The sequence below is a fragment of the Drosophila ficusphila genome, unplaced genomic scaffold, assembly GCF_018152265.1.
Source record: "Drosophila ficusphila isolate 14025-0441.05 unplaced genomic scaffold, ASM1815226v1 contig_414, whole genome shotgun sequence".
Classification (NCBI taxonomy): Eukaryota; Metazoa; Arthropoda; class Insecta; order Diptera; family Drosophilidae; genus Drosophila; species Drosophila ficusphila.
In genome coordinates, this window is record NW_025064328.1 from 15,178,467 (window position 1) to 15,194,908 (window position 16,442).

A 16,442-nucleotide genomic window follows, 5' to 3' on the forward strand; every position below is an offset into this window, starting at 1 on the left:
TTACCAAACGTATTGATTACTTGTTAAGTGTTCACTTTTCGTAATGAGTCACAGACTCGTCAATGCTAAATTTATTATTTGCTTATATTTGAAAGGACTTTAAAAAAATATTTAAAGGATTTAAAGGATTTCTTCTTGCCAAGCTGTTCAGGAGACTTTCTGTAATTAAAAAAGATCATTTTTACTGAAAAAAATTAAATAAAATCTAGACGCTTATGGCGCCATAAACATTGATTCAAGTGTGACCAGTTGCTGTGGTAACTGTGGCAAATAATGTTAACAAAGCGCCGGTCATACTGCAAATCGTTTCTGCTTGTCATTTTGCTCTGAATTCTTTGCCGCAAATCGCAGATAATTTCGCGAAATAAAGGACTCGCAGAAGAGTAAGCTCCTTGAAAAACAAAGCAGCCTGGCATCTGACAAGCGGTGCAGCAGTCACAGTAAAAGCCCGAACCGAAAACTTAAAAAATAGAAAACATGCCGTCGGCGGAGGTGAGCGTAAACAAAGTGATAGTGCATCCACTGGTCCTTTTATCCGTGGTGGATCACTTTAACCGAATGGGAAAGATCGGCAACCAAAAGCGTGTCGTAGGGGTCCTTCTGGGTTGCTGGCGCTCGAAGGGAGTCCTCGATGTATCTAACAGCTTTGCAGGTTAGTTGTGCATTAAGGACATACAAATCAGAGAACACAGAATCTATTCTCATTTTCCACTTGCAGTTCCCTTCGACGAAGACGATAAGGACAAGTCTGTGTGGTTCCTGGATCACGATTATCTGGAAAACATGTACGGCATGTTTAAAAAGGTGAATGCCAGGGAACGAGTCGTTGGATGGTATCACACAGGACCCAAGCTCCACCAGAACGACATAGCCATCAACGAGCTGGTTAGGCGTTACTGCCCCAACTCCGTGCTAGTTATCATTGACGCTAAGCCCAAGGATCTGGGCCTGCCCACGGAGGCTTACATATCCGTGGAGGAAGTCCATGATGATGGCTCGCCGACCAGCAAAACTTTTGAGCATGTGCCCAGCGAAATTGGCGCTGAGGAGGCGGAGGAAGTGGGCGTGGAGCATTTGCTACGCGACATCAAGGACACCACTGTGGGCAGCCTCTCGCAGAAGATCACCAACCAGCTAATGGGACTGAAGGGTTTGAACGCACAGCTGCGGGACATCAAGCAGTATCTGCAGCGCGTGGGCGATAGCAAGATGCCCATCAACCACCAGATTGTGTACCAACTGCAGGACATCTTTAATTTGCTGCCCGACATTACCAACGACCAGTTTACAGGAACCATGTACGTAAAGACTAACGATCAGATGCTGGTCGTGTACTTGGCCTCCATGGTGCGCTCGATCATCGCCCTGCACAACCTGATCAACAACAAGCTGGCGAATAGGGATGCCGAGGAAGGCAAGACCGACAGCAAGGAGGCGAAGGAGAAAAACAAGGAGAGCAAGGACAAAGACAATAAGGAGACAAAGGACAAGGACGGCAAGAAGACCGAGGAGAAGGCCGACAAGGGCAAGGACGAAGGAGGCAAGGGTTCGCGCAAATAGGAGCGAAAGAAGAAGCGCAAGCCCCGTCGCAAGCGAAAGAAGCAGGGGCCGCAGGACTAGCTGCTGCTTCTTGTGGCACTTCGTAGGAAGTGGAACAACACCTCTATATTATTAGGCGTGGGTGTGCAATGGCCTCAGAGAAACAAACATTGCCTCCATTCATCGATCATTGTCCCCATGAAATCAAGCTCCCTCTTTATTATTTCGCCAGCTACGCGTAACTAACTAACGGCAAGTTTATGTAATTAAAAATTAAATAATTTAAACACTCTGATTGTTTTTCTTGATTGCCTGGTCCCAGTAAAATCAGTTATGTTTTCTTATTTCGTAAAACCGAAATTATATTTAATAAAAACGAAATCATTAAGCTCGTTTGAAAAGCAATGTAAATGGCTGTCTTACAATTGCCTTTCCAACGCGCAGAAAAACTTGGGAGTAATGCATTGTACAGGGCGTTCTCTACGTTTTTTTTAGAGCAGTTACTACTTAGAAAGCATTTTACCAAATTTCACTTGACTTACAGCTAAGCTAGTTAACGCTTACAAACTAGGGCAAGGGATGCTAAGGTTAACACCACCAATGGCTGGACAACTAGAATACTAGGTTCACTAAGTGCTTGCAAAGTAGTCAAACTAGATTAAACGTTGAGTTCGTCGGCATCTTCTCATTTTTGCTAATGGTAGCTTGTGCACGGGGAGTCCTGCAAAATGGCTGCTTTGCAGGACTCCCTTGTGAGTAAGAGGCTTCCCCTTTAGACCAGCCACTCGCTGGCCAGCGGAAACTTGAGCGGCTGGCAGCTGCTGAGTCTTAGCGAGCAGTTATTGTCCTCGGCAGCAAGTGGGATCCTGGAGCTCATCATGGGATTGCTCTGCACCGAGCAGAGGCTTAAACTATGGCTATGCGACTGCCTAAGACTAGCACTAATAATATCGCTGCTGATCCTATGCTGATGCTGATGCTGATGATGATACTGTTGCTGGTTCCGGCTGCCAACGTGGTCCTCCGGCGGGCAGGTGTGGTTGCAGTTGAGATTGTTTGAGTGGAAGGCCGCCTGGCAGCTCCTTGCTTCGGCCCCTGAGGTTGTTGGTGACAAGCTGTTGCTGTTGCTGCCGCAGTTGAGGTTGTAGATCTTGATGCTGGTGCAGCTGGTGCGGATGTTGAGGTGGACCTGGGCGTGGTCATGTCACACCGAGGTGCCTTGCTGGCCGGGCACCACCGATCCGCAGCTCTCCTCCGGCTGGAAGGACTCCTGCAGCCTCCGGCGGCAGCCGCCCTTTGAGGCGAAGAAGAACTTGTAGATCATGTACATCGGGATACACAGCACCGAGGAGCAGGTGACCGCCCAACCCACTTGGTAGCTCCAGTCGGGGTAGTAGTACTCCTCGCCGAGCATCTCCTTGTAGCCCATTATGGAGAAAATGAAGATGGTCTGAAAGAATTACCGATAAGCATTGTTTTCTCTTTGAATATCCGCTTTTTTCTGACCAGCAGAAACACCGGACTTATGTAGGTCCAGCAAATCCTCCAGAATAGGCCAGGCTTACTGCCAAGCATCTGCTCCACATCCGAGCTAAAGCGATCCACTCCGTAGAACCAAAAGACTCCGGCGGCCTCGACGAAGACCACAAAAAGAATGGCCAACCCAGGTCCGTAGACATTCAGGAAGTTGACCAGCACCACACCGCCCTATGAAAGAAATCGGTATATGTAGTATGCAACTTTTTATTATCTAACACCTTATGCCGCCACAGCTCGATTTAACAGATTCTCTCCTAACTGGCACTGATTAATGGCCGGGGGCTGAGTTATTGAACAGCTTGATCCCTTGACCGATACTGGTCACTCCAAATGGACGAGTGACCAGGACAGGCAGGAACAAAGCAGGCGGCAAATTACAATTTCAAATGTAATCAGATAAAGTGGCGGGAGGAAGGACTCTGCTGCAGGAGCAAAACCACCGAGACGTCGGTGGTTGTTTGGCCAGGTAAAAAGGCAAACAAGCCAACTTGCTCTTGACAGGTGATAAAAATGCAGGGGGAAAGGGGAGTGAGAGTGTGGAGATTAACTGGCTAACGATAAAAACCACTTAACACGGCAATCCATCGACTTCTAGTTGGCATATTTAAACAGGGGCTGCTATCAGCTAGATGGAGCGTTAAATGGGCCAGTTGGTCATTCATGCATATGTATAAAGCGCGCTTCAGGGGTAATTAACTGAATCACAGGACGAATCTAAAAGCAATACTCACATAGGTCATAGTGGGCAGAGCGCAGAGGAAGATGAAGGCCAGGAGCAGCAGGACGAAGAGCTCCCTTCGCCGGCCAATCACTCGCGGGTACTCATCGCACAACGCCGTAATCATCGCCTCCAACCCGCCGAAGGTGCTGTCCAATCCCAACGTGATCAGCATCAGGAAGAAGATGATGCTCCAGAACACCGAACCACTCATCATGGCAATGGCCTCTGGATAGACGATGAACACCAATCCAGGACCCTCCAAGCCCACTTTGTCTATTGAGGTATTTTGCACGAAAGCCATGTACCTTAAGAGTTTAACGAAACGTAATATATTTGTGTTATTTATTGCTATTGCATTAAAGTTTTATACACCTTTTTAGTTTATAAATTTAAATGTCTATATCATGAACGCAAACTCACCCCAAAACGGAGAATATGACGAAGCCGGCCAAAAAACTGGTCAGGCAGTTGATGCTGCTCGTGATGAGGGCATCTCGATAGCAGTTGTTGTTGAACTTGTTGTAGCTGGACAGGGCTAGCAGGGTGCCAAAGCCAGGACCCAAGGAGAAGAATATCTGCGACGCGGCGTCGATCCAAACCTTTGAGTTCTTCAGCTTGTGCCACTCGGGCGTTAAGTAATACTTGATGCCATCGAACGCGCCGGGCAGAGAAACTCCCCTCACCAAAAGGATTATCAGCACGACGTAGGGAGCCAGAGCTGTGACCCACACAACCTTTCCGGTACTTCGCACTCCCTTCCACAGCGAGAAGTAGACCAGGACAAAGACCCCGAAAACACAGAGAGCCAGCGTTGGCTTCACCGGACCCATGAAGTCCAGTCCGTTGGCCTTGTAGCTCTCCAGCACCTTTCGCCTGCAAAACAGTCGCTTGAGGATTCGATTTGAAATGTTTGGAGGACAGGGGAACTAACTCGAAGAACTCCTTGGCTGGAGAGGTGGCCAGCTCCGTGAAGTTTTCGCTGGTAACCTGCATGCAGTTCTCCGTGTTCCAGGGATTGTCGCAGGAGGTCCACGGCAACTTGGACGTGAACGAGGCGAAGAGATAGTACACCGCCCATCCAATAATGGTGTTATAGTACATGCCCATGTAAATGTCAATCAGGCAAATTGCATAGCCAACACCTGTAAATTTCAGAGGATTTAGGTTGAAGTGAAATCTGACTAGATTTCAGTTCATGATTTTTTTACTAAGAGCACAGCTTAATCATCCCCACTAATTTCACTGGTAACAATCTTGAACAACTTGATAATCAACAGGTTTCACTTAAAAGCCAGCTCAACTTGTCCCGAGAACACCAATATTTCTGATTGAAAACGGCCAAGGGAGGATAGGCAAAGAAATCGGAATATTCCCGCGTGACAATTTGCAGGTTTCATCTTTTATACAAACCACCCTCGACCGATTTCCCGACTGGTTTCTTATGAGGCCAATAAGACACGTCACGTGATTTCGCCTCCTTTAAGTTTTCCCCTCGCTTTGCTTTCCGGCTGCCTTTTCATTCACTTGGAATGGCTCGGCAAAAGGTTTGCCAAAGCAAACACTTGTTGAGCAAATGATGACTGCCACAAAGTGGTGTTTGCTCTCGGACTTTTTACCAGGAGGAAAGGGCCAGAGATGGAGATGGAGTGGGATTTGGCCTAGACAAAGTGACTTGGCAAAAGTTTAGGCTGACTTTAAGCGAACGGCGAATCCAGTGGAGCAGCCCATGCATTTTGTTTGTCACTTAATGGAATTATCAACTCGATACGCAAACTTTGAATAGGACTTCCCCTCTAGTGGCTGGCTTTTCATCGCTACTGTAAATCAATTTGAGGACAATTTAATTAGGGCCTTGCAGCCGGAATGGAGGTCCTGATTTGGGCTTTGTGCGATCCGCTTGAATGAGTCGTTAATTGTTGCAACAAATCTGTGACTCTTATCCATTTCACTGCTGGATAATGTCGCAAGCACACACAATGGCTTCCTTTTTTGAAACACCCTCGCTCCCCTCGAAAACGGAAACTTTTGCCTTTGTGCGCCAACAAGTGCGGGTGTCCTCCGTATCTGGCTGAGACAATAATGCTCGGCCGAGCGAAAAGCATCAGACATCAACAACACACGATTTTATGTTTTACATGGATTTCGCTGAGCCACGCTGCGTATACTTAATTTCTCATTACAAATGCTTACGCTCCAGGCGAAAAGCCGCCTGCGCAAACATTGAACGCTTTTATAGATTTCAATATGCAATCACGTTTTTACATTCTGCGACTAAAACTCAATATTTGTAATTCATTTAAATTGCCATTTAATATTCTATTATACGATACGAGTATACACACGCCCGCGGCTGCTTTTTATATATTTGTATATCATTTTTTGCGGCCTTCATTGCTTTTTTACTAACTTCCTTGAATTGGATTGGCATCCCGCCCTTAAACTCACCTTTTAGGGCCGGACAGATGCGTTTCCAAATGCTGAGGCAACCACATCGGTGGAACTGACCCAGAGCCAGTTCCATGTAAAACAGGGGCAGCCCGCCGAAAATGAGGAAAAGGCAGTAGGGAACCAGGAATGCACCTCCTCCATTTTGGTAACAAATATACGGGAACCGCCAAACGTTTCCCAGGTCAACGGCGAAGCCAATGACGGCCAGCAGGAACTCGGCCTTTTGGCCCCAGGTCTCTCGAGTTCTCTCCGTTACAGACACAACCAAAATTCTCTAAAATAAGGAAACGTTTACGTTTAGAAATCTTATATCTAATCTAACTAGTTTGACTCCAACTGTTTATTTTTATGATTTTTAATACTCGTATTTTTTGGTTAAGAAAACTATTAATATTCGTTCATTATTTGCTGTTATCATACACACTATCATTTAGCCAGCTCACCTCGTTGTTGGCCAACTTGGGGGCCAGTGGATCGGTGACCTTGGCGGGCGTTGCTTGATCGCCGTCGTCCTCGTTGGAGTCGTCCTCGTTGTTCGGAGACTCCTTGTCGTTGCTCCAAGGAGCGGGGTTCGAGCGGCCCGTCGCGGCAGCTGTTCCCCCGAAATCGGAGCTGCCGCTGCGATCCATGATGCTGTGAGGGGGTGGGCGGTTGAGGGGAGGGGGCGTGGTGCCTGGAGGCGTGGCAGTGTACGCCGATCGCGGCACTAGCTTAGCCAGCCGAACTCTGAGCTCAGTCCGAAGGCCAGAAGAAGCGAAATCTGCGCTCTATTCGCGGCTTTCACGGCTGCACCTGCAAACTGCAATCCGTCGCTCCTCCACTATTCGGCTTTTCTGGCCCGTTTAACGCTGTGGTCGTGGAAATTGCATTTTTCCCACGGCCCTTTCACATGCTGGACTCCCTGAATCGACTGGTGACCGAAACTGAAACGGACGGAAGCAACCACATTAAATGGGGCATGGCTAATGATGGTCGTTTATGGGCATGTGATTTCGAATTTCGCCACAGGGGAGGCATTAAAATGTACAGATTTTTGCATGCTATTTTTCTGCCGATTGTGTGCTCAATAAAGTAGTAATGTAACATTTTAAAGGTCCCGCGCGACTGAAACTGCTGAATTCTGAATGGAAACACCCGCTGACTATTTTAAACATGTGAAATGGCCTCCAGAAATCCTTTCAATGTCAATGTCGTCAAATATAGTTGTTTCCGGACGACAAGCAATTGTTTTCCCTTAACCACTTTAAGCGATTAGCCTTGGGTTACAATTCAGTTTTAAATTGTACACCGTAGCGTATGCTTAACAAATCTCACTTAGCCAAATGAATTCACAATGAAAGCGATTGCAGCCTTGATTTTCTTCAGGGGCTTCGCTCCCATACGAAAGGGGCATGACTTTTTAATTACCATTTAATTGTGGCCCACACGCGAAGCCAAACAGCAGATAAAGATAAAGAAAGTTGCACACATGTGCCGACGGTCGACAGATGAAATTGCCAAATAAGAAACTTTTTGATAAGACAAGTGTTAAAAATATAGGGAACAAGGGGAATTTTAAAACAATCAAAAGATACTTAGAGATATGAGAAAGGTATGTTCGCCAGGTGCTTCGCCGTAGGTATAATATTTATGAATTGCAATTACTCCAAACCGTATTATTAATTAATATATGCTTACGTAGCGGGAAAACAAATGGTAATTTTAATATGAACAAATTGAATCTATTTCTTTAATATTTTCAGAACAACAGAACACAGTTAACAAGAAAAAAATGAATAAATGCAGTTAAAAAAGTTTTAGACTTACTTGTATGGATAACACTAAAAAAATGTGTATTTCTTTAACACAAAAACTAACTTATACACTTTCCACACATACTTTATATTTAACACTGTGGATTTTAAAATTTGTCCAAGGCACCGCACAACTTTCAAAGTTTCCTGGCTTCCATGCGTCCGACTTGAGAGACGCGCGCCGCTCCTTTCGGCCAACTGATGAATCCTGCGGCCGGATTCGTCCTTTTATACGCTCGCTGCGCAGGCGGGCGCCAATTTGCCGTCGGAAGGACGACGAACCGAGTATCCCTTCGGCTCGACTTGGCCTGGACTGGAGTGGAATATCCTTCTGGGGTGGGGGGCGTCCGAAGTTGAGACTCGACAGGTGGCAAAGTGTAACTTAAATTGCAGCAAACTGTTGCTCATCGAAGTTGATTGAACGCCTGCCTCCTGCCTCCCAAAAAGAGGGCGTTGTTGTGGGCGTGGCCCATTAAGAGCGCCTAGTTTGGCTTGTTAAATGGTTGCCACATTACTATACTGTCCAGCCGATTGACAAGAGCAAAGTTCCATTTCACTAATTCAGTTTCAACTTGGAATGGATAATTGGGGAAATGACGTTAAGGCAAAGCAAAGTCACAAAAACTTGGGACCATTATTTATGTATCAAAGCATTTGTTTGGTTTAAACGAGTTTAATTATTTATTATTTCAACACAGAAGGGTTGTTATATTTTCCCTTTTAAATAATCTGTATTATTATAGCTTGTTATTCCATATCATATTATATATTGAGCACCTTCAGTTTTCACTGAACACCTTTGAGTTTTTGATTTGATTAAATTTCTCCAAATTTATAGAGAAATGATTTGCATTCACAAAATACTGAAAAGATAGTTGAATTCGGTTGAAATCGGTTTCGATTGGAGCAAACAGACTTTTCGGTGGAAACTTGGGTTGTTTACTCTTTGAAGCGCGGCAGCTATCTGGTTTTTACAGGCACGTGAAGCTTCCATGTGATCACTTCAATTTATTGAGAATGGTTAAGTGTCTTTTTTTTAGCTTTTAATTTAACTTTTTGTCTATTTATTTGCTAATTATTCGGAGCGGAGATTGCGAGAGCGTGGCGCACACAGTCGACTCGGCTTGTCAAGTGGGTAAATCAGCGTAATTGCAAATCGCCATCGGCACTATAATTCGCGGATCGGGGCACTTGAGGGCTTGGAGGGGAGTATCTGGAGTCGTCGTGGGCTGCACACGTTTTCTGTGGTTGAGGTAGGCGAATTGGCAGTTGATAAAGTCGATTATTTAGACGCTCTGTCTGTCAGCGGATATAGAGATGTATACTTCCACACTGGAACACCCGTGGGTATTATTCACCACCCAACCGACCAACCACCAACGTCAGCGGATCATCGCTGAATGTGCGTTCCTGAACTATTTTGCCGCAGAACCGGGCTTACATAACAGTAATCCGACATCGGATTTCCTAGCCAAGCCGCAAACTACGTCATCGGCCCCACATTTATTATAATAAACGGTTGGCGCGAGATCTGAATGGATTGCAATTGATCAGGTGGTGGGTGCCAGTTGGAAAAGTGAACTGGCGAAGTGAGCTAATCATTTGTTTGAAATGGTATTGTGATTAATGCAAAATCGCCATAAATGTTAACTACTTGCAAAATAATCATACTTAGCTTGTGTTTATTTATTAAAAATGTTGAAAACTTGTAGTCAAACGAATCTCAGATTCATAAAATAATGGTGAATTTTTTTTAAATTTAAATTAAGGTTGTTAAATTTTTCTTCTTTAAACATTATTTTCACAAAGTAGCAAACTTTGCGAGGGTCTTAAGAACCCATGGCATAAACAAGGACACGTCGGTGTAGTAGGCCCTCTGACTTGGCCCACAAGGATCCTTTCCATGGCTTGCCAGTCCAAAAATCACATGGCGGGACAGTCCAAAATAATTACTCAAGTGGGTAAGGGGCCCACCCGAGTTTTCCTGGCAAGCGGTGTCTTCGATGGTGCAGAGAAAGGATTCGTGAGTGTCTACGGGGCACGGCTCCGTTTTCACCTTTTCCTCTATCAGAGTTTGAAATAATTCACCTGCTCTTTTCCATCTGAACGATATATAAGACTGCCCTATTTCCGAGGTAAGCGACTGGAGATTGTTCGTAAGAGGCAGGCAAATGGGTCGAATGTGATCTAAAACAAACATTTACAAGATATAATTTCATATTAACAAGCTTTCATTCAAACTTAAAGTGTTTCCTGATAACAAAATACCAACCTTTGAAAACCACTTTCCGGCTTAATCTTAGCAGGGCAATATCATTTCTCAGCCGGGAGTATAAAAAGTTATCATGAAAAATCGATTTGCTTACAATAAAGTCTTCCACTGGTGGTGCACAAATGGTTTGTTGATCATTTGAAATGCAGTCTTCTTGGGATTCTATGTTGTGCTCTCCCAGTCGAACGATAAATCTGATTGGGAATATATTTCATTTACTTATGAAATTCTTTTTACTCATTTTGCTTACTCTCTAGATGAGGGGCAAAATGCCAGGCAGTGTGCTGAAGTTAAAACAAAGCCTTAATGAAGAAAGAATTAGTTAGTAAATTAGTAATAAGCAACTGGAAACATACTTTCTGAGATAAGGGCTCCTCCACAGCGACAACTATTTATATCATGTTTTGCATAAATAAGGGCAATCCAAGGTTGAGACATCAGTAAAGCCCTTCTGCCGGAACCATTAAAATTATGATTCAAACTTGAAACAGATGATCCACAATTCCGCTGCTGAAGTTGCTCGTAGACCAAGCTTTCTTTTTGGGTCAAAACAGGAGATTCAGACAATGATGAACAAATTACGCAAAATATGCCACAAAAAAGGGCAGCAACTGCGAGGGAACTCATGATCCAAGCTTATTCCGAATGCGACTAACAGCTGGTCTGCGGTTGGTAAAATTTTTGTCCCACGCTTATCACTATTTTGTAGAACTGAAATGAATAAAAGATAATAATGTCAATTTTCAATGCTTACAATTGTGTGCTGTTAAATACGCTTTCTTAACATACTATAAAACAGTATAACAAAATTATGCTGCATGTTTTTTAGGCGATTTTATTCAATTTTTTAAATCTCCAAAAAAATGGGTTTGCTGAAAATTTACCATACTCACTACTTTTAAGTCCATAACTTTTCCAATTTTAATCAGATTTTTTAGTGGCATACGTCTCTGAAATTGTAGTTTAATTCTCTAATAAACTGCATCATTAGTTGATTTTTTATTTTTTGGTCAATTCTTTCCATTTTTTTGATATTATTTATTTATAGGTATTAAGATCATCAAAACTCTTTTAATAACCGTTAAAACATTACCTCCCCTCAGCTCACATACCACATTACATTCAAATTTGCAGTAGCTCGTAAACCAAAGTAACCACCAAAAAGTTCAGTGCGTCTCAAACCTGAGTGAGCGGGTTTTTCGTTGTGCATAAGCTACAGCCACACTGAACGGCTATTCACACAAAAGCGCGACCAAAACAAATAAATTGTTTATTGTTTCTCCAGATTTTCTTATCACAAGTAGGAAATTAATCAAGATTAAATAATTTTCTTTAAAGAAATGCGCTTGACAAAGCTCTGGCAGAACCGTTCGCCCGGCGATCGCCACTTAAGCACGTATTTTTGCTTGGCGGCCGTGCGTTTACTGCTCGTTTTTGTGCCCCAATTGGGTTATGTGCATCCGGATGAGTTCTTTCAAAGCGTGGAGGTGATGACAGGTGGGGCTTGATGTGCACGATTGTCGCCTTGTATGGTTAATTATATGTCGAACTTTGCAGGCGATCACTTTCGGCTGGAACACACGCGCACCTGGGAGTTCAACAACTCGTTGCCTGTGAGATCAATAGTTTTACCATTCGCTTTGCTTCGAATTCCCTGGAGTTTCTACGAGTTCATCGCTGAGTGCGTGAAAACCTGGTGGCATTTAGAGCTCCTGGGCACCTACACCTACGTGGTGTTTCCTCGCCTGATTTACACATTGATTTCCTTCTCCAATGACTATTGCATGTACCGCCTTTGCCGGTTGTATGGACTCCGATTCGAAATCCGCCTTTTGGCGATGGGAAGCTCATGGATTCTACTCGTCTTTGGCACTCGCACTTTCTCCAATAGCCTGGAAATGGCCATGTGCTCCTGGCTCCTCTACTTGGTGGGCGATTGCATGCTGCGAACCAGAACAGTGGTCTACAAAAAAGAATTCCTCGAGGAGAAGTACGAAAAGGCGGAGTCCATTAGCGAACGGGTTCGGATTTGGAAGCTAAAAAATTCTCTGCCGCCACACAATCTGCAGCACCTTATGGCCATGTCCACAATCTGTGTGGCTGGGGTATTCAATAGGCCCACTTTCCTGCTTTTCGGAGCACCCATGGTCTTCTTTTGGCTGCTGAGAGGACTGGGAACCCGGAGCATCACCTTTCGGGACTTTAATCTGCGCATCGTTCTCTTCTGCTTGTGCTCTCTGCCCGCCCTGCTGGTCTTCATCTTCTGCGATTCCCTGTACTACCAACACCTGACCCTCGGAGAACTGCACATGATGCACTTAAGCATCGATAACTTTGTCTTCACGCCGTGGAACTTCATCAAAGCTAATCTGGACTCGGCGCAGACGGCCAGCCATGGAGTGCACCCGTGCTATGTCCACCTGATGGTCAACATGCCAATGCTGTTCAATGTCTTGGCACTGGCCTCCTTGGGAGCCTTTGCCCAGCTGCTGCTCAGATTCTTTCGGGCGGAGTATCAAGTGCTGCCGCGCTTCCAGAGCATCCTCTCCTTGATGTCGGGGGCCATCTTTGTGCCGCTGTTCTTCCTCTCGCTTATCAACCACCAGGAGCCGCGTTTCCTGCTGCCCGTCACCTTTCCGTTGCTACTGCTCCACGCTCCAAAGCTGATCACAGGATTCAGTGCCAAGTATCCCTTCCAGAAGGACCACCCCCTTCTGCGCTGGTTCTACGACAGAATACTCTCCAGCAGAGCTTCGGAACCCTATCTTCTTAAGATCTGGTACGTGAGCAACGTTGTGCTGACCCTCTTTTTCGGCTTCATCCATCAGGCGGGCGTTTATCCCTTGGCGGCGGACATGTCGCATGTGGTCGCCACCAAGCCGGCAGCTACGCACGTCCACTTGATAACTTCACACATCTACAGCGTGCCCCTGCACCTGATCAACATCCCCAGCTCGAGAGTGCTGCACTTCAACAAGCAGACCCATCAGCGGTATCGCCACCAGCGCGATTTCTACATGTACGAGTACGGAGGCCTCTCGCTGGACTCCCTGCTGCAGAAGGTGAAGCTCATCAGTGGGAACTGTGAGGTGAAGCAGTCGGGACCGAGTCGACTGCGCTACAAGCTGTACCTGGCCATTCCGGCATCCTTGAGTGCCGATCTCCACGAGGCTCTGGTGCACTCGAACGCCAGCAGCTACCTGAACTTCGAGCTGCTAAACGTGTTCTATCCGCATCTCTCCACGGAGGCGTTTCCGCGTCTGCTGGGCAGGCATCCTTGCGACGTGGATGCTCCCCACTGGGCGCACGACGACCTGAAGGGCACTTGTGCAGCGGAACAGCCGCCAGCGCTGAGTTTTGCCTACCTAAACAAGCAGTTCAGCTCTTTCGTCCATCAACTGGGACTGGCGCTCTACGAGATCGATGTAAAGCGCAAGAAGCCGCTTTCTGTAGTGCTAAAGAAAGCCGCATTAAAGGAAACACCGGCGTAGTTTTCTGTTTTGGAAGACCAAGTGCCTTAAACCAAAGCTTAGACTAAGATTGATTATTTTTATTGACACTCTTGTAAAGCACAACTTCCATAAAGACTTCTAATCGTTAGGCTTGACTTCTGTAAACATTCCTGCTTACCGCAAAACAAACTTAAATTAAAATCATGTCTAGTCATCACCAAATACGTAAGCTGTAACCTAAGTTTTGACAAATACTCGGGCCAATCATTAGTTGTATATCCAGGACAATAATACTGAGTGAGCGAAGATAAACGGAGTTGCTAGGAACCCCATTTCACAGGTAGGTTAGACCGCTGCGGCAGAACCATTTAACATGTTCCAGCAAACAATCAGTAATCAGAATCGTAATTCTGTCCATTTCAGTTGCCGAATGCTGGAAAAGAGTAATCCATTTGACACGCCGTTGGCTGTTAATTCCCGACAAACATCTGAGGGCGTGGGGCGCGGCATCCGCGTTCATTGAACGTTACCGGGCAGAGATCTCGATGCGGACGCAATTGTGTTCTGATTTGGATTTTTGTATTGGGCTGCCTAAGCCGGAAACCCGTTTTGGCAATGCGGCGACAATTGGCCTATAAAATGCTGGAGCATTTCGGCAAACAGCATCAGTCACTGACAAACCAACCAACCCCAACCACCAAATCAACATGAAGGTAGGAAATAGTTGTCCGTCCACTCAGGGTGTTCAGCCACTAAAGGATTTAATGGTGTCGTCCTTTCAGTTCCTCATCTGCTTGGCCCTCTGCATCGCCGCCGCCCAGGCTGGTTTGATTGCCTCCCCCGTGGCTACCTATGCTGCTGCCCCGGCCTACGCCACCACCTATGCCGCTGCCGCTCCCGTGGCCTACAGTGCTCCGGTCACCACCTACGCCGCTGCCGCTCCTGCCTACTCAACCTACGCCGCCGCCGCTCCCGCCTACTCCACCTACGCTGCCGCTGCTCCAGCTTACACCGCCTCGGTGTACAGTGCCCCGGCCTACACCGCTCCCGTGGCCACTTACGCCGCCGGTGCCGCCTACGCCGCTCCCATCTCCACTTACGCGGCCCCGGCCATCGTCAGCCCCTTCCTGAAGAAGAAGTAAACTTGACCCCATCCCTGGCCCACTTGACAAGCGAATCGATATACTAAATAAACCGCCAATTTAAGCGAAATCCGTTTGTGTTGAAGAATCATTATACACGTGACCTTCAGATCAACCAAAGTTTTGATAGGCTTTATTCTATACGGGCCGACTATATCTTCCGAAGAACAATATTCTGGTGCCCTCTACGATGGCAAAGAGGAAAGGACGGTTGCAGGTTATCATCAGCTCACTCCTATTGAGCACTTCCACACTCTCCGATCGTGCGACTATCATTAAGCATTGATAGAGATATAAAAATCTGAGATTTAAGAACATAAAACTAATATCAGACCTGCGCCTGCTGATCCATTTGATTCCTTTTTGTCAACCTCTTGAGGAGATGTGGAGTTTTCCTTGGATAGATTACTTCTATTTTTCGGGACCTTTTTCACCGGTGGTGCGGGTATCATTTCTCCGTCTAAGTATTGATATATATTCAAAATCAAAGAGTTAAGAACTTAAAACTAATGCCAGACCTGCGCCTGCTGATCCCTTTGTTCCCTTTTCGTCCACATCTAAAGAAGTTGAGCCCTGTAAGATGTCGAGCCGCGTGTTTTCCTTGGGTTTGGTGAAAGACTGAAGAAAAGTATCGTTAAAAATGCCCTTAATCCCGAGATCAGTTAGTGCTTGGGCCATGTCTTGGTCGTACTTGATTTTAAACTTCGGCAGGGAAACGTGAATTTGTTTGGGACTCAAGTTAACCAGGTCGAGGTACCGCAGTTTGTTCTCGACCGTCCGGATTCCTTTGAAGGTTTTGGGCACCACCAGAGCCATGGACAGATTCGACTTCCTGTAGGGAAGAAGGGCCACGTGGGCGTCGAGTGTTTTCTGGAAGTTGTACTTAAATTGGCCCGGAATTTCCATCATTTCCACGGATACCGAGCGGTTTTGATCCGGCATGTAAAATTTTCTCGGTAAAGTTTTTTGCACTGGGAGCTCCCAACTGCCCTCAAAATTGACGGCATTTACCATAAAAATTTTCGTCCCGTCATTGAACATTGGAGAATCGATCAGTTCAGCCACTTTACCCTTAGTCTTCGAAGAGACCCATTGGTTAATTTTAGAAATTCCCTCGACAGTTTTGTCCAAGAACTCGACATCAACGTTAAGAGATTTCCTTGACAGATTCCGGTAGCATTGGCATAAGGGTGTTCCATTTATAGCATACAGTCGACTAAAAACTTTGAGTTCCGTATATTTCTGTCGAAAGGCCTTGACGACCTCTTTTTTCTTGGCGCCTTGCGTTCCCAATACCTCCTTCAACGCAGGTTCAGTTTCGCCACCAGATCCCAGATAGATTTGTGCCAGGGAGAAGTCGATGGCTGCCGGGGACACGAGTATATTAATGTCGGCCAGCTCGAGAACCACCTTTGCAACCAACTCCAGGTGGGTAAATTTCAGAGAGAAGACCCCAATCGAAACAGAACAGAGCAACAGAAGACTCCACGCGATCATTGTTGCGAAGGTACTACCAGACAGACTACCAGACGAATT

At 45.9% G+C, this 16,442-nt stretch overlaps 5 protein-coding genes across 7 annotated transcripts; 2 read left to right on the plus strand and 3 right to left on the minus strand.

Moving 5' to 3' along the window:
* The first annotated feature begins 289 nt into the window (after positions 1-289).
* LOC108101901 (26S proteasome non-ATPase regulatory subunit 7) lies at positions 290-1,834 on the plus strand. The gene is made up of 2 exons (XM_017206469.2): positions 290-652; positions 719-1,834. The coding sequence occupies exons 1-2, from the start codon at positions 478-480 to the stop codon at positions 1,558-1,560; spliced, it is 1,017 nt and encodes a 338-aa protein (XP_017061958.1). The 5' UTR covers positions 290-477; the 3' UTR covers positions 1,561-1,834.
* Positions 1,835-2,725: 891 nt separating this feature from the next.
* LOC108101900 (sodium-dependent serotonin transporter) lies at positions 2,726-8,626 on the minus strand. Of its 2 annotated transcripts, none has more exons than XM_017206467.2 (8): positions 8,054-8,626; positions 6,691-7,170; positions 6,245-6,521; positions 4,731-4,941; positions 4,220-4,672; positions 3,810-4,104; positions 3,046-3,246; positions 2,726-2,989 (listed from the first exon to the last, which is right to left on the minus strand). In XM_017206467.2, exons 2-8 carry the CDS (start codon positions 6,874-6,876, stop codon positions 2,744-2,746), a joined length of 1,869 nt encoding a protein of 622 aa, XP_017061956.1. In that variant the 5' UTR covers positions 6,877-7,170; positions 8,054-8,626; the 3' UTR covers positions 2,726-2,743. The 2 variants fall into 2 exon arrangements, with proteins under 2 accessions (XP_017061956.1, XP_017061957.1); XM_017206468.1 differs by lacking the exon at positions 8,054-8,626 and adding an exon at positions 7,390-7,459.
* A 1,138-nt stretch (positions 8,627-9,764) lies between these two features.
* On the minus strand, positions 9,765-11,296 carry LOC108101915 (serine protease grass-like). Its single transcript, XM_017206489.2, has 5 exons — positions 11,206-11,296; positions 10,669-11,023; positions 10,563-10,614; positions 10,313-10,506; positions 9,765-10,227 (listed from the first exon to the last, which is right to left on the minus strand). Exons 2-5 carry the CDS (start codon positions 10,937-10,939, stop codon positions 9,842-9,844), a joined length of 903 nt encoding a protein of 300 aa, XP_017061978.1. The 5' UTR covers positions 10,940-11,023; positions 11,206-11,296; the 3' UTR covers positions 9,765-9,841.
* A 264-nt stretch (positions 11,297-11,560) lies between these two features.
* On the plus strand, positions 11,561-14,976 carry LOC108101916 (GPI mannosyltransferase 4). Of its 2 annotated transcripts, none has more exons than XM_017206492.1 (3): positions 11,561-11,809; positions 11,870-13,779; positions 14,505-14,976. In XM_017206492.1, exons 1-3 carry the CDS (start codon positions 11,653-11,655, stop codon positions 14,904-14,906), a joined length of 2,469 nt encoding a protein of 822 aa, XP_017061981.1. In that variant the 5' UTR covers positions 11,561-11,652; the 3' UTR covers positions 14,907-14,976. The 2 variants fall into 2 exon arrangements, with proteins under 2 accessions (XP_017061981.1, XP_017061980.1); XM_017206491.2 differs by lacking the exons at positions 11,561-11,809; positions 11,870-13,779 and adding exons at positions 13,802-14,104; positions 14,188-14,477 and having other exon boundaries at positions 14,547-14,976.
* A 35-nt stretch (positions 14,977-15,011) lies between these two features.
* Positions 15,012-16,403, minus strand: LOC108101783 (serine protease inhibitor 42Dd-like). Its single transcript, XM_017206260.1, has 3 exons — positions 15,425-16,403; positions 15,241-15,366; positions 15,012-15,175 (listed from the first exon to the last, which is right to left on the minus strand). The coding sequence occupies exons 1-3, from the start codon at positions 16,401-16,403 to the stop codon at positions 15,045-15,047; spliced, it is 1,236 nt and encodes a 411-aa protein (XP_017061749.1). The 3' UTR covers positions 15,012-15,044.
* Positions 16,404-16,442: the final 39 nt, after the last annotated feature.

What these genes read in the sequence shown, in the direction of transcription:
- LOC108101916 (XM_017206492.1), top strand. Translation starts at nt 11,653, where the DNA reads ATGCGCTTGACAAAGCTCTGGCAGAACCGTTCGCCCGGCGATCGCCAC. An exon ending in AAGCGTGGAGGTGATGACAG is followed by an intron (nt 11,810 to 11,869) that starts GTGGGGCTTGAT and finishes CGAACTTTGCAG; the next exon opens with GCGATCACTTTCGGCTGGAA. An exon ending in CTGTAGTGCTAAAGAAAGCC is followed by an intron (nt 13,780 to 14,504) that starts GCATTAAAGGAA and finishes CCGTCCACTCAG; the next exon opens with GGTGTTCAGCCACTAAAGGA.
- LOC108101901 (XM_017206469.2), top strand. Translation starts at nt 478, where the DNA reads ATGCCGTCGGCGGAGGTGAGCGTAAACAAAGTGATAGTGCATCCACTG. An exon ending in TGTATCTAACAGCTTTGCAG is followed by an intron (nt 653 to 718) that starts GTTAGTTGTGCA and finishes TTCCACTTGCAG; the next exon opens with TTCCCTTCGACGAAGACGAT.
- LOC108101900 (XM_017206467.2), bottom strand. Translation starts at nt 6,876, where the DNA reads ATGGATCGCAGCGGCAGCTCCGATTTCGGGGGAACAGCTGCCGCGACG. An exon ending in CATCTGTCCGGCCCTAAAAG is followed by an intron (nt 4,942 to 6,244) that starts GTGAGTTTAAGG and finishes TGAAATTTACAG; the next exon opens with GTGTTGGCTATGCAATTTGC. An exon ending in TAAGTCCGGTGTTTCTGCTG is followed by an intron (nt 2,990 to 3,045) that starts GTCAGAAAAAAG and finishes TAATTCTTTCAG; the next exon opens with ACCATCTTCATTTTCTCCAT.
- LOC108101915 (XM_017206489.2), bottom strand. Translation starts at nt 10,939, where the DNA reads ATGAGTTCCCTCGCAGTTGCTGCCCTTTTTTGTGGCATATTTTGCGTA. An exon ending in TTTTGCCCCTCATCTAGAGA is followed by an intron (nt 10,507 to 10,562) that starts GTAAGCAAAATG and finishes ATTCCCAATCAG; the next exon opens with ATTTATCGTTCGACTGGGAG. An exon ending in CCGGAAAGTGGTTTTCAAAG is followed by an intron (nt 10,228 to 10,312) that starts GTTGGTATTTTG and finishes TGTTTGTTTTAG; the next exon opens with ATCACATTCGACCCATTTGC.
- LOC108101783 (XM_017206260.1), bottom strand. Translation starts at nt 16,403, where the DNA reads ATGATCGCGTGGAGTCTTCTGTTGCTCTGTTCTGTTTCGATTGGGGTC. An exon ending in AAAGGGATCAGCAGGCGCAG is followed by an intron (nt 15,367 to 15,424) that starts GTCTGGCATTAG and finishes ATCAATACTTAG; the next exon opens with ACGGAGAAATGATACCCGCA. An exon ending in AAATGGATCAGCAGGCGCAG is followed by an intron (nt 15,176 to 15,240) that starts GTCTGATATTAG and finishes GCTTAATGATAG; the next exon opens with TCGCACGATCGGAGAGTGTG.